Here is a 16,332-nt window from a genome sequence, read left to right as displayed (position 1 = left end):
ATCTTTCTGCAGAAGGTAGGTTAGCTTGCATGTTGAGGGATTTCGTGAATGATGGTGAGGCAAGGCTCGAGATGAAATTCTGGAAAGTTAACAGGGGCTGATTTGGAGTTGGATCTCGGTTTTTACTTCCCTCCTTTTCCACTAACCTCCCTCTCTCTCCTGTCCACTGTCTAACCTCCCAACTACACCCAGCTGTCCTGCCCTTTCTACACCTCGTCACTGTTCACTCCCAGCAGCACTTTACTGTCCCCTACCCCTATCCTGCTATCCTTCTCCCACCTTGCCCCAACCTCCTCCTCACCCCCCACCCAGTTCCCTCTCCCATAATGCACTGCTGCCCGCAGTCTGGCTGCAGCCGCCAGAGACTGCAGTCGTGTGTGTGTGTGTGTGTGTGTGTGTGTGTGTGTGTGTGTGTGTGTGTGTGTGCGTGTGCGTGTGTGTGTGTGTGTGTGGGGGGGGGGGGGGGGGGGGGTACAGTTGAATACAGTTCACATTAATCAAAGCTTGAGCCATTTGATTGTGCAAGAGAGAGGTAGGATGACTGCTAAATGTAAATGTAAATATAGTGTTACAGATATACTTCTTAAAGGTTTCAGCAACACCCAAAGTAGATTTGCCTCCAGCAATAATGTTGTAAATGAGTAAGTGTGATTGTTTGCTAACCCTCTGGTTATTGGTAGGTTTAATGTAAACCACTATACAGGGGGGTGTCTGTCGTGAGAGTCTTCAGGTACATATTGTGTGGTTTTTTGGCAAATGTTTGTAATTTTGTTTTTGCAACATGTAGCTGAAGTCAGCCGAAGCAAATACTTCTCATCCCATTTTTCAAGTGATGCCCCATGTTGATGGAAAGCATCGGTTTGTTTCCTTTTAAAAATCAAATGATTTTTAAGGCAGAATCTGTGGGCCTCTTTGATAGTGTTATCAAATTAGTCTAACCTAATATTTGTTTTACTGATATGTATTAACAGGGACAGCAAAAAACAAAGAATAAATAGCACAGTTGCACGGTGGTAGTGCAGGCCAGGTGGAGCGATTCTAGAATTTCTGCGTAAATTCTAGAACCACTCGGCCTTCCAACATCTCTAATACACAATATTTTAGATGTGAGTGGGCAAACGGAACACTATCTACTGCATGCCACCTGTCTGTGTGTGCAGGTCTGAAGTTTGTCGTGAGAAGACTTCAGACACGGCAGTCGAACGGCACCAACAAGTACTGGTTGGTTGGTTGGTCGGTCCATGGAAGGCGTAGTGAAAGCACACAGAAGAATCAAGGAAATTCTGTGTTATTCTGTGCTGTTTTGTAATGGTGGCTACTGTTAGTGATAAAAGAACAGTTGAGTTGAGAAAGACTTAAGTAACTCTTTAGCACAGACTTGGTAGAGGCAAAACATGTTTATGATTTCTGTGGCTGTTAAACCAACTCTGCTGTAAAAGTATCTTAATTGTGTCTAATGTGAGACAACATAGGAGACTTACAAGAAGATGAATATTTATGTGAGAAATGATAATTTTGTTCTTTGTGGAAGCTGAAATATACTGAGAGTGAACTAGAAGTGCTCTTCGAGTACCTACTTATTTCATGAGTAGAGAGAGTGTCTTATATGTTTCTTTAACTAGCAACATTCTTCGGAGAAGAATGTTTTTAGAGATTTATTTAGTCTGCTACCCAGAGAAGAAGATCGGCTGTGAATACCAAGTAAGTTGACTTGTGTAAAAGAAGTGGGAAGGTTGCAATACAACTTCACACATTCTTGTCATCAAAAACATTAGACAGGGCAGTGATGTCATTGCTCAAATACTCATTATTCATCATTTTTTTACTGTCCCTGTTAAAGTATATCATCAAATTAAATTAAATTAGAACAGTCAACTAGTCAAAAAGGTCTTTGAAGGTTAGAACAGTCAAATCTGCTAACAGGCATACAATAAGAAAACAATTGAATCAGTGAGTTGGAGGGGTCATGTCCAGTTTTCTTCCACATTATGTTTATCAGTGATATCTAACCTTTACATCTGTATGTATCATTTGGTTTAACAACGGGTCATATCCCATCAACAGAAGTTATAATTAGATGGCTATTGAGTTAGAGAAGAGGCCATGTCCAGATAAATAAATGTATGGTGGACCTACTCCAATAAAAAAAAAACAAGCAACTAAATGACAAAGAAAATTCTACATTCATGCATAACAAGAAGAATCATTTTATAACAATATCTGCCAGTCACCACTGAAGAACAGACAAGATAAAAATGAAGCAAACCCATTTAGATTGTGGTCACATTCTGGGTGCAGTATGAATAAATCTGCACGCTCATAGCACAGTTGCTTCATCAACAGCGTCAGGTTTGAAAAAGAATCATCTGCAGTAGATTCAAACAGGATTACTGACCACACTCAATGGCTACAGTATGTTGTAATGGTATATATTGTTTCACCCTGGGGCCAATGCAACGTAGCAACTCCACAACGCCTTGCTTGGACCCGTTGCATAGTAACAGTTTTTTGGTGTCGTGAAAAATTTACTTTGAGTCATGAGCCCTTTTCCAGCTCGCCAATTCAATTATAAAAGCTAAACTGGTAATTTTTTCAAGCCAAGAGGTCTGTATTCACCAATTACCAATGCATGATAAATCAGTCAGCCAGAACACACAGATTGTGTTCTGAGAAATATTCTGGCTAATAGGTGGACAGATTGCCTTGAATATAATAATAAAATGTGCAACACAAAAATATCACCACGAGAAACAAATGTTCTATGTTATGTCTTCAGTCAGACTTACTTACTTGCAAAATCTGGAATTGCATGAAGTTTAAATGCTTACAAAGGAAAGATCTCACGTAGCTAAATAATCCAGAGACCAAACTTAATAACAGATATAAATTTAAATAGGTGTAATGGCATAAAAGTATTTCAAAATGGAGACCAAATCCAGAAAATTAATGACATCTATTCTCTGGGTATCGAGGTAGGACACTGAAAAGATCTGAACACTACAGTGTGAACTGCCAGTAATGTGCAACATAAGAATAAGAAAGTACAAGCATTCTGACCTGAATGTGCCATCAGTTCAGTCAATTGAGGTTATATTGCAATCTATTTGAAAACAATTTTTGTAACACTGCAGTTTCAAAACTAAAACTTCCAGATATTGAATATAAAGCACAATAAAAATTTGGGGGGAATTTTTCCATCTCTTGGATTATTTAAATTCTGGAAAGGTAAACTGCTCATACACCTTACCACACACTACCTCGTTGAGTAATACATTAGTACTGACCTGAAATATTGACATCATGAATAGATCTTCAGAATGGGCAGTCTGTAATAAATTGAGCATTTGCTCTTTCATTTCATTGGTTGTAACTTGGGGACATTCTAATAAAGCTGCTTTTGGATGTACCTGAAAAATCAGAAATGACAAATATCATGTTCAGTGCAAGGAAGGGAGTAGGGGAAGGAAGGAAGGAACACACACACACACACACACACACACACACACACACACACACACACGGTGTTTCAAAAGTGATGGTGAATATTATTCAGGGATAAGACAAGAATGATCATTTGAAACTGGACCAAAACAAAAGAAAAAATGTCTAGTAAAAATGTGCTGTAAAATACATGCCTTAAAAATCATGAGCACTTATTTATTAGAAGAGTTGTGTTTCAAAGTAGTGAAGATGAAAAAGTGCTCATAGCTCTTAAGGTATACATTTTAGAACAAATGTTTACTAGACTTTTTTCTTGTTTTGGTCCATACTACCACTCCCAAAATATGGAAAGCAAAGAGCTTGCAGTAAAAGAGATTTCTTCCACAGTATCTGAGATCAAGAATTGCTCTTAAGGTATGCGCTTTAGAGCTCAAGTTTACTCGACTTTGTTTTGGATGATCATTCCTGCCACATCCCTGAATATTGACCATCACTTGTGAAACACCCTGTATAAATTTTGTCCTGGTACCAAAACAAAATAAAATTTTGTATAAAAGCTTAGCAAAATAGTATGCTGTGAGCAGCACACTAATATGTTCTTAGGGGTAGTTAATGGATTAATTATTAAATCTAACATTCAGAGTTTTCTTTAAAAATCAGTTTTATTAGAGGAAAAGCTTTTAAAATGCTTCAGTGCAAGGAAACCTACACCTCCTGGCAGTCCGTGTGACAGAATGTTTAACTCATCCTAAGACCACATGACAATCTTATTTTTTGTTGTTTTATAATTATGGTCCATGAAGTTCAAAACTTAAATACCAATCACCCAAAGCATTCCAATATGACTCTCAAAGCATGTAAAGAAAAATGACTTTGAACGTCTTTAGTGCCCTAAAGTATGGTCAGCTTTTTGACAGGTGGTGTGGCCCCGTGGTAGCGCCTTCATTACTCTGCTAGTGGCGTGGGTTGCATTCCTTGCCAACGCATAATTGTAAATAAATGTGCATGTTCTACAATGATTTCCAAGAAAAGTGAAACATATAAAGTTAATTTTTTCAACAGGACGAGAAGAAAACCACCGATCCCCGGTTCTGGGTGACTTTCCTGAAATCTACCCTTTTTCTAGACTTCTCCACTTCTTTCCCTTCAACGTTCTTCCTTCTCCTTCAACCATTCTGCCTGAAGGAGGTGTCACTGGCTCCGAAAGCTTGCAAAATATGACAGTCTTCTAGCGTGTGTTCTGCTGCCGCTTGGTGAGAGATTTTTTATCTAGCCAATTAATTATTTTTTCAATAATTGATTGTTTTCATTGTTATATTAGCCCAAGTGGAAATACTGATTCACAGAAAGGCACAACCAAAAGCCAAATAAAGGAGTGAGCTTTCAGCCAAAGGCCTCCTTCTATAGTAAAGACACACACACACACCACACACACACACACACACCACACACACAGAGTGTCTGGCTGGCCAGAGACAGTGGTCGCGCGTGTTTTTGGTGTGTTGTGTGGTGTGTGTGTGTGTGTGTGTTTTACTTAGCTCACTTGTCTAGAAGTCTTTTTGTGAGCCTGTCTGTGACTCAACATCTCCACTGTATCACTAGCAGCACACTATCCTTTTCCTAATATTGACAGTGTCATTTTTATGACAAATGAATGTTCTTTTTGTTAATAACATATCCCACAACAATCTAGTTTTCATTGCAAATACAACCTGTTAATTAGTGATCTTTTATTAATCATCACTTAAGTGCTTGTACTACATGCACCTTTGTCTAAAAATTTGCCTTGGCTGGGAAAACCCGGATGCCTCAACGTGGCAGACTAGCACTCTGGCACAGAGCCACACAGCCCACCAAAAACCAAACTCGATTTGCAGAATTAACAACACTTGGAAACTTCAAAGTCTATTTTCTCCAGCATTTCTGAGACTGCATCGAACTGCTTTGGGTGACTGATGTTTGAGTTCTAAGTTTCACATACCATAAATATTAAAACAGGAAATACAAAATCCAATTGCCATGTGGTCTTCTTGTCAGTACAGCAAACAACACTTTCCAAAGGGCAAGAGTTCAGTCACTAGATGATGGCAGGTTCCACTCATGACTGATGGGCTTTTGGTTTTTAGTGCCATTTGATGGCTCAGTCATTTATTTCCTTATAATAATCCTTCAAGCTTTTCTATCACAAAACTAACAATACTATAAAAAAAACTTACAGCAAAAATAATATTAAAATACAAAATGTAGAATAAGTACCATAAAAACACACAAAGCAGATATTTAAGACAGAACAACAGAAAACAGTGCCCTTGCTCTTATCAAAGACATACAAAGACATATATGCAATGACATGCTGTTTATACTTCAAGCGGTAAAAAGCAACAATTCGTCTAATAGTACAGGCGTCGTCTTGTCGAAAATCTTATAAACAAGACTGGGAGATCCTTTTTCAGAGCCAAGTGGCCAAATTCTCATTTTTATGTGCTTGCTGACCTCTCCCCCCCCCCCCCCCCCCCCCCCCTCTTAGATATATTTCTCTCTCTGCCAAACCTACCTGTATAATGGCAAAATTCCTCCCTTTCACATCTGAAGCAACGCTTACTCCCCGATGCACATGAGGTAGTCTTCTTATTTTCACAAATTCTCTTGGTTCTTCATGTATGCCATTGACTTGCTTGTTATTGTCAGGTACATTTTTTCTGCCTTTTCTCATCTTTACTTCACCCTCAAATGCTTCACCATCTTTAGTAACAAACAACAACTGACTGCGATTAGCTACAAAATCGGCAACCTCTAGTGAACGGTTTATCACAAAAACACAGCTGCAAAACAATACACAAAATTAGTATGTGCCAATGTCCTTTCCATTTCTTGCCAGTAATCACACTATTACAGCATATTTCATACTTCATTTCAAATTTTGCAGAGCTTTCAAAACTTACCGGGAAAGTTGTGGTGCCGACTCTTGCCATACTAAGACAGTTCCTCTATCAGTGAGTGCAGCTACTTTCAACTCTTCACCACCTTTGTCCATGAGAACATTGCTGTCTACATGTGCATCCAAGTGTCCTCCTATCACAGACAACTTTGTGATTCCCAGCTGCCTAAGTGAATAAAGCAAAACGTTGTTCAACAGTGATGAAAGCTGCTACAATCTACAAAACTGAAAATGTCCAGCTGAAACCAGAATATGTTATACGAGGAGTGTTTTTTAAGTAAGGTCCGTTTGAACATAAGTACACATTGAAAGGTTATTTCAAAAAAGTAAATTTATTTTAAGAAAGTACATATTTCACTCTATTTTTCGACATAGTTGCCAGGTTTGTTTAAACACATATCATACCTCCTAACCAATTTTAAAATACCCTCTTTATAAAAACTTGCCACCTGCTCCGATAACCAAGAGCTCACTCTCGTTTTCATGTCGTCATCGTCATCATTGTAACGGTTGCCACTGAGGTGGTGTTTGAGGTGGAGGAACAGATGGTAATCGCTTGGTGCAAGATCAGGAATGTAGGGTGTGTGGCCTAAAACTTCCCAGCCAAAACTGCCCAATAAATTGCGGGTCTGACCTGCAGTGTGAGGTCTTGCATCACGCCGCATCTTTTGTGTTGAATCGCTCTGCGTAGCTTTCTCTGGGTTTGAGTGGTTCCTCGCTGCATGAAGTCGACCAACGAAACACCATGCCTACTGGGGCAGAGTCTGTTTGGCCTTCACCTTTACAGGTGTGTGTGTGTGTGTGTGTGTGTGTGTGTGTGTGTGTGTGTGTGTGTGTGTCTCCATTCCATGCTCTGTTGCTTCGATTCGGACATGATATATGAAACCCATGTTTCGTCTCAAGTTATGATCTGACTCAAGAAGCTGTCACCTTCTTCTTGGTAACGGCTCAAGAACTTCATCGCACAGTCAAATCTTTGATTTGTGTGATCCTCTGTTAGGAGTTTCAGGACCCAACAGGAGCACAGTTTCCTAAACATTGTTTCCGAACACCTAATGTTGTAAAGCAATGACATGTCAGGAAATTCGTTTGAGAGACCTGTTATTGTGAAGTGCCTATTCTCACGAATCCTCGCTTCAACTGAAGACACCAAATCATCTGTAATCAAAGAAGGGTGACCGGAGTGGTCCTCATCATGGACATTGTCACGGCCATCTTTGAATTCTCTTATCCACTTACACACTTTGCTTTCACTCATAACAGTATCACCGCACACTTCACAAATCTGTTGATGAATTTCTACAGCAGACAGGTTCCTTGCTGACAAAAACCGTATCACTGAGCAAACCTCTCACGCGGCAGGCAAGATGATAGTCTTAAACATTTTGAAAGCACACAACAGAACCGTACAGGTTAGCTACAGAACTGAAACTGAGCACAGTTGTTCCCGAGGCATGCCAGTACACGATGCACCCACTCGTTGCAGTATGTGCGCAAACTACTAGTGTCTACAACAAAACAGACCTTACTTAAAAAACATGCCTCTTACATAGCTATGTTTAATTTTTATGGCATGATTCAAAGTGAGACAGAATATTTGTTATACTAACAAGATTGTATCATTTTCATGTGATTATCTTTATTTTTTTAAAAAAATTTTCAACTTTTTAATATTGTAAGGCACCATAGAAAGTGCCTGGTTGGAACATTGACAGAGCTGTTGACTGTCCTTCAGATGTAAATACTTTCTTTTTAGGCTCACTAAGCTCATGATTCACACTAGAAAATATCATCTTTTCTAGACACAGACTAAAACTGCTGATATTCTGCTGCAAATAATACTGTAGACTACCAAACAAATTTCAAACTTGTGAAATGTAAGAAGTTCTACACCTACACTGAGACCTCTTAAATTTAATGGAGTTCAGACTTCATCAACAATTATTTGACAATAGTTTATTTCTCATGTGTCTTGCAAACACTAAAGTACTACTACCTTTTATACAGGGTGAGACAGGAGGGAAGGTACATGATTTGAGGAGTGACAGTATTGTCGATTCTCAACAAAAAACTTCAAATGAACATATGCCCTTTTCTTAACCATATCTGGCATTCAGTTGGTTGAAAATGCGTACAGCCAGTGACACTTGAAACTTATCCTGGGCACTGGATAGGCCGCTGTGGAGTCATTTCTTTGCAACTGAGGTCATCCAATTTTACTCCATTAGATTACTGTTTGTGGGATTGGCTTAAAAGTGATGTCTACAAATCCAGAATGGACACAAAGAAGCAATTTCTCATGTATTTTACACTTCTCACTTGTATTAACACACATTCTTTGCCCCATGCGCAAATGAAGTACACATTAAAACAGCTAGTAAAGACAACACTATGTAGCCTTATGTTCCTTTGGTTGTATTAATATGAGATTGCTGGTGAAGAAGGACGTGTGACTGATGCCCAAGTGCTAAAGTAAAGGGCTAAACAAATGAGTTCAGACAAGCAACTGTCTACAAGAGCTGCAAAATGCATTGCAGTTGATGGTGGACTTTTTGAACACCTTTCATGAGGAAATGTACACAATTAAAGAAAACATTAGATCACAATGTTTCATTTGCTATCACCTGCATTTGTCCTGTTCCCCATTGTTTTCATTAGTTTCGTCACAAGCTGTTAAGAACAGGACTTGTGTTCATACGATGTTTTTTGTGAAGACTCACTAATACTATCACCCCTCAAAGCACGTATCTTTCCTCCTGACTCATCCTGTATAATACCTTTTGTTTATAAATGACACAGTGTCCTTCCTGGTCACAAGCCAAAACTGCTGTTTTTTGTTTTAATTCCTGAATATCGTTCCATGTTTACACCATCTGTTTCGTAGATCATCTAGAGCCTAGACTAGCACAAATATGCATTCCAGAGCACACAAACTTTGTTAATGCTACGTAGTGGTTACCGTATACATATTCTTGTAAGCCTGCGAGAAATATTGATGGAAGGCAATAAACTATCAACAAGTGTCATTAAGTATGTCTGGTGAGGGCACTATCAGTAAGAAAAACATAGTATCTCCAGCTGACCAGTTACAAGAAGCCATCTAGCCAGCTGATTTTAGTCAGAGTAGCCATGAAATCTTGTCATTCTCTTCAGTCAGCTGACACCATATTCCAATCCAACCAATGCTTCCCTAGACATCACTAATACATTTACAGATTCTGCCGGATAACAAAGTGGATTGCTATTACTGTTGCCCAAGTCAAATAGGCCTACATATGAGACTGCTAGGGTGACGTTACACTTTGGCTCCCAAGGACTGATTTACTTATTCAGCCAAGCAAAGTAAAGTAACTAAGTATGGTGATTGTTTTGACCACCATCTTTCAATATCACCACACCTGTATTACCACATAGCCACTGGCCTGTATTCAGTTCAACCCTTTACCTACCATAGGGCCACAGAGTCACATTCTTGATGTTTAGTATCTTCTCTATTAGTGACTATACATTTTATTTTAATGAAATTTTATGATTTTTCATAATTTGTCAAGTTAGTCATAATTTTTGAAAAATATGATAAAAATTTAGCTATGACTTTGTGTTACAGTGTTGGTGGACGTTTCCTCCCATATGGCCCATGCTGTTACAAGCAATTTTTCAACAACCAGATGTCTATCAACACAGCATCTATTATGTCATTTGCCACTGTTGACTCATGCTGCTATTTCAGTGTTCAACAGTCCTCCTTGTGATAAGTACATGTTTATTTTGGTGCATTATTTCATAACAGTTGTCTGTTCTAGAAACTGAAAATGTTACGGAGAAGAGAACTATCAGATAAGGAGACAAGGGAACTGTTGGAACAGTCTTTTGATTTTGAAAACCCATCTAGCGAACGTGAATTTTCCAGAAATGATGATGATAATGAGGTAGATGTTGCTGACAATTCAGAATTACATGAAGATGATCACAAAGAGTCAATTCGTGGAGATGAAGAACAACAATTCAGTGCAAATTCAGCCGAGTGTGACTTCTTGTTTTTCTAATGGGAATAAAATATGGGTTACAGTTCCTCAAGCTGGAACTTCTGGTAGACAGAGCAAAAAGGACATATTGAAACAAGACCAGGGACCTGCAAGTTATTCAATTAGGAACAGTGATAATGAGACATCTTGTTTTTTGTTGTTCTTTCATGTACCCCTCACTGACATAGTGTATACCTAGAGCAATAAGTAAGGCTGACTTGTGCGTACATGCGTTTGTCTGTCTATATATACATTTTATTGGCGTTCTGAGACACTTCAAGAAACAAAGATATCAATCGGCTTAGGAATGTTGAGAATGACTGACCACTGTTCAATAAAATTATGTCTCGCAACCACTTCCATACTTATCTGAGTGTGTTGCACTTTGTTCATGACGGGCTGCTGCTTTGTAATAGGCCAAGTGACAAACCAATCAGAGACGTTTCTGAGATGTGGGAATTACCCTTATGGATGCCTAAATTCCAGGATGGTGCATGACCATAGATGAACAGTTGTTCACATTTCGAGGTTGCTGTCCATTTCAAAAATACATCCCATCAAAACTTGGTATATGGAATAAAGTTCTGGGCACTTTGTGACAGTACAACAAGCTACTGCTGGAAGATGAAAGAGTATTTGGGGAAGGAGGAAGAAACCAGAGCAGTGCGACTTGGAGAGAATGTTGTGAATTACATGGTGACTGAAGTTGAAAAGCATACACAATATCGCCTCTGATAATTTTCTTACATCTCCTGATTTAGCTCATTATTAGCTGTCAAAAAATCTTACAATCTGATGATAGCCTCTTACTTTCCTAAGAAAAACAAAGTTGTTACCATCCTTAGCTCTCTTCATGACAAACCATCACATGTAAACAAGCCCAAAGTTACAATAGCATACAATGCCACAAAGGGCAGTGTTGACACCGCGGAACAGAAGACGCAATCCTACAGACTGAAAAGCAAAACAAGGCGCTGGCCATTGGTGGTTTTCTTCAACATGATCGACATAAGTGTACTGAATGGATACGTAACTTGGATGATGCTGGCTTAAAAAAAAAAAAAAAATTGCAGCCTTTCAGTGTCAATTTGAGAAGCAACAAGTAGGGGCAAAGAAGTCAATGAATTGATTAGAAGGACCAGATTCACTGGGGGTAGCGAAACCACCAGTTAAGAAAAGGAGAAGATGTGCATGTTGTGTAGAGAAGAATGATAGAAAAAGTCGAATTACATGTTACATGTCCACCAAACTTGTATGCTTGGAACATCCTGCTATTGTCTGTAGACCCTGAGCAAATTTCCACAAAAGATTAAAGGCCACCAGCAAAAGTATAAAAACTGTGTTTTTAAAATTTAAACATAAATAAAATAGTTTTAAAAGTATTTATACCTCAAAAGTCATTCACATCATAAGCAGTCAAAAAAGTATCAGTTTAAGTCAATTTAAACAACATGGCAGAGAATCCCAACTGGTGGGCAATGCTGTACAGATTTTCTGGTATGCTGAGTGTTAATCTGTTTGCACAGTAAATTATTTGTGCAAATTCTTTTAGTGTGAACTTATGGACTTTTGTTTCACGTTGTGGCGTAATAAATAGCTGTTGTCTTAGAAGTGCAAGTCACAAAATACAAAATATACTCGTAACGATAAAGCTTGTAAATACTAACTTTCAATGGCTTTTGTAAAGTGATAAAGTCATTAAGAAAGTAAACCACACTTATTAGAAGAAGTAATATCATATACTATCAAATATTCAATAGTGTTCTGCCTGTAACTAGTGGTGAGCTTGGCATGGGGAGGGAGGGAGGGAGGGACTAAAGTTTCGTTTTATAAACCAGTATATGCAGCACACAACACAGCAAAAGTAATTTTTTGTGAAGCGCTTTAATAGTCCGACAACTTTCATCCTTAAATGGAACAGGTTGCTCCGAAAAATAGAAGAAAGAATAAGACATCGAGGTAGACGGCACACTTTTCATAATCCATTAGGATGAAGCTGAAGGACTCAAGGGTAGGAGTCAACAGGCTTCAGAAGGTATAAAAGCAATAAAGAAACAAATTACAAATGACAAGTTTTGGTGCACAAGAGTGTGGCGAGTGGTGTATGGATTTAATAAGAAGGAAAATTTTGTATAGTTTTTAACAAGACAGAGGCAGCTGTTTCAGAAGAAAATAATCATTCTACTATATGTAACATGTCTTAACAAGACCATAATTAGTTATTGAAATTTCAGTTGCTAAATTAAAACTGTATTAGAAATAAATACCTAGAGGCAATTTTACGGCACTGGTACTCGTGGAGAACATAAACATCTCCTTTCTTTGTAGCCACAACTGTAGCGCCATCACTTGCTGCCACCAGGATTATTTCACATTCTTTGTGATTCATTGCAGACACCTGAACAAATAAAGATGAAAACATATAAAGTTTCTTAGCACATTTAATTCTGATGTGGAGGACAACAGAAGATACACTGCCAATTATGAAACCTCACAAAACCCAGAAATAATGAATTGATAATAAATTTAATTATGCAAGTTACTCTTAAAACAAATAATACTTATGGGCAATTTAATTAGAAAGAGATAACTGTTGATGAAACAGCCCTGTGAAACAATAAAGTTTTGTGTTATCAAGTTACTAGGCAATTCTCAGACATTGTACTGGCCTCTAGAATACCAGCTGACTGCATAATGGAGAAGGCATATGACATCAGTGCATTTTCTCACTTTCAGCTCATGAGTGGGTGACACTTTGACAACATCTCCAAAGTTGTGCAGCAGGCGCTGTTAGTTGCATGGTCCCCCCTCTTAAGGGTGTGAGTGTACACGAGCAGTCTTTTTTTTTTCTTTTTACGGTTATAGGACGCAAAACAGCTACAGTCATAAGCACCCGTTCTGTGGCTTAGGGAAGGGTACCAAATGGGAAATCAGCAGCAATGGGAACGAAACTCAAAAAGGGGGAAACTAAAAACAGAAGGAAAGCTTAGAATACCACTATAGACATGGGGGGGGGGGGGGGGGGGGGAGGAGGATTGATTTTCCCAAAAAAGTGCTTCAAATGCCCGATGTAATCTCACTGACACTGATAAACTCGAGGACGCGATTGACTGAGTGCGTGTCATCTGCTAAAATGGAAGATATATCAGGCAACAGCTGTAAACGGATGCGTAGTGGAGTAAAATAGGGGCCCTGAAGTATGTCTCACCGTCCACGGCTCAGAGCAGTGAGGACAAAGCGGGGGAGGATCGCCACTTAAAAGATGTCAGTGACTAAAAAGACAGTGCCCTATCTGAAGTCTAATTAAAATTACCTCCTCCCGATGACGAGGTCAGGAAGTACAGGGAAGAGGTTTCATGTTCCGCAATTTATTATCGGGAAATGTAGACCAATGTGTGTGCCATAAAAGAGCAACACGACGACATGAAACACTCTGTAGATCAGCAAAGGGAACCATGCAAACAGCGGGCCAAGGAAGAGAGACTGCAGCCTTCACCACTGTATCAGCTACCTCGTTTCCACAGATACCAATGTGCCCTGGGATCCAGAGGAATGCTACAGAGACGCCTCCCCAAGTGCAGCAAGTGGAGGCAGTCCTGAATCCAGTGGGCCAGAGGGTGGACAGGATAAAGAGCTTGGAGGCCAAGAAGAGAACTGAGCAAATCCGAGGATATAATATACTGTATCCGCTTATGGTGACGGATGTATTGGACAGCCTAGAGAACAGCGTAAAGCTCCGCAGTAAAAACTGAACACTGGTCGGAAAGTCGAAATCTATTAGGTGTGTCACCAACAATATAGGCGCTCCCAACACCAAATGATGTTTTTGAGCTGTAAGTGTAAATAAATGTGGCATCCTCCATTTGTGAGTATAGAGCAGCAAATGCCTGACAATAAACAATGAGGGGGGGGGGGGGGGGGGGGGTTACTATCCTTGAAAGTTTTAGGAAAGTGGAAGGAAAGAGAATGTAGCAGATGACAGAAGTGGACTCCCGGTGGTGGTAGAGAGGAAGGGCAGCCTACATACCCTAAATCTAAGCTGGTGTCGAAAAAAAGGGCATGGGGCGGATGATCAGGCATGGAAGACAGATGACTAGCTTAACGACTTAGAAGGACAGCTCGCCGATTGGACAGCGAAGGTTCAGCAGTCTCAGCATAAAGGCTTTCCACAGGACTGGTGTAAAAAGCTCCAGACGCTAAACGAATTCCACGGTGGTGGACAGAGCCAAGACGCCGAAGAATAGATGGCCAAGCAGAAGAGTAAACTATGCTTCCATAGTCCAATTTTGAGTGCACTAAGGTGCGATATAGGCGGAGAAGGATCACTCGGTCCACTCCCCAGGAGGTACCATTCAGAACATGGAGGGTGTTAATGGATCGCAGACAGTGAACCGAAAACATGAAAGGACCAGCACAGTTTTCTGTCAAACATAAGTCCCAAGAATTTAGCGACGTCTGTGAATGGAAGGTCGACAGAGGCTAGTTGTAGGGAAGGTGGAGGAAACTCCATACCATGCCAAAAATTTACACAGACGGTCTTACTGGGATAAAAGTGGAAGCCAGTTTCAATGCTCCAAGAGTGGAGACAATCGAGACATCCTTGAAGACGTCGTTCAAGAAGGCTGGTCCGTTGAGAGCTGTAGAAGATCACATAATTGTCGACAAAGAGGGAGCCCGAGACATCAGTAAGGTGACAATCCATGCTTGTATTTATGGTGATGGCAAACAGTACAACACTTTGCACAGAGCCCTGGGGCACCCCGTTTTCTTGGGAGAAAGTATGGGCGAGAGTAGTGTTCACCTGTACTTTAAATGTGCTCTCTGTCATAAATCCACAAATATTAAGGTATACTCGACCCCAAAAGCCCCAAGCAAACAGTGTACGGAGGATGCCTGTCCTCCAACAGGTATCGTATGCTCTCTCCAGATCAAAAAATATTGCTACCATTTGACGTTTCCTGAGAAAATTGTTCATGATATAAGCTGAGACAGCAATGAGATGGTCAACTGCAGAACAATGCTTTCGGAAACTGCATTGGGCAGGTGTTAAAAGGTTTCTGGACTCCAGCCACCAGGCTAAACGGCAGTTCACCATATGCTCCAAAACCTTACATAAACTACTTGTGAGAGATATGGGGCGACAGCTAGAGAGGAGATGTTTGTCCTTTCCAGGTTTCGGAACAGGAATGACGATAGCTTCCCACCATCTTCTGGGAAAGATACTATCGGTCCAAATTCGAAGGTGAAGGAGTTAACGCAGACTATGGTATGATAAATGCAGCAACATTTGGCTGTGGACGCCATCCAGTCCTGGGATGGAAGAGCGAGAAGAAGAGAGTGCGTGTTGGAGTTCTTGCATAGAGAAAACAGTATTATAGATTTTGCTGTTTTGAGAGGAGAAAGCAAGAGGTCGCACTTCCGCTGCACGTTTCTTTGGGAGAAAGGCTGGTAGGTAATCTGAAGAGCTCAAAATCTCCGCAAAGTGTTGACCCAATGAGTTAGAAATTGCGAGACGGTCCACAAAGATATCGTGTGCAACAGTCAGCCCAGAGATCGGGGAAAAACTAGACGTGCCAGATAATCGTCAAATCTGACTCCTAACTATTGAAGATGGAGTGAAGGTGTTAAAGGAGCTGGTAAAGAAGTCCCAGCTTGCCTTCTTGCTATCGTGGATGATGCCACAGCATCGCGCACGTAACTGCTTATGGCGGATACAGTTGGCCAAAGTAGGATGGTGGCGGAAAACGTGAAGAGCATATCTCCGCTCGCGTATTTCATCATGCCACGCCTTGTTCTGCCTGGGCAAATCGGATGTGTGAGGTATGGTATGTTCCGCGGCTGTAAGAATAACTTCTGTAACATGAGTGACCTGATCATCGATGCTAGGAAAGTGACGGTCATCGAATGTCGCTAGAGAGGAGAAAAATG

The 16,332-nt window shown here is 40.1% G+C and overlaps 1 protein-coding gene across 1 annotated transcript in view; it reads right to left on the bottom strand.

Moving 5' to 3' along the window:
* The window catches only part of LOC124595315 (inhibitor of Bruton tyrosine kinase), a 124,594-nt gene that overhangs the window by 56,499 nt on the left and 51,763 nt on the right, over positions 1-16,332 (bottom strand). Inside the window, exons 6-9 of the mRNA XM_047134015.1 lie at positions 12,672-12,802; positions 6,384-6,545; positions 5,996-6,263; positions 3,285-3,407 (exon numbers count right to left, since the gene is read on the bottom strand). Of these exons, the coding sequence (XP_046989971.1) occupies positions 3,285-3,407; positions 5,996-6,263; positions 6,384-6,545; positions 12,672-12,802 (684 nt within the window). The remainder of the gene's footprint in view (positions 1-3,284; positions 3,408-5,995; positions 6,264-6,383; positions 6,546-12,671; positions 12,803-16,332) is intronic.

The sequence above is a fragment of the Schistocerca americana genome, chromosome 2 (genome assembly GCF_021461395.2).
Source record: "Schistocerca americana isolate TAMUIC-IGC-003095 chromosome 2, iqSchAmer2.1, whole genome shotgun sequence".
Taxonomy (NCBI): domain Eukaryota; kingdom Metazoa; phylum Arthropoda; class Insecta; order Orthoptera; family Acrididae; genus Schistocerca; species Schistocerca americana.
Note: the sequence above shows the minus strand (reverse complement) of the source record. Positions and strands in the feature narration are given on the sequence as shown.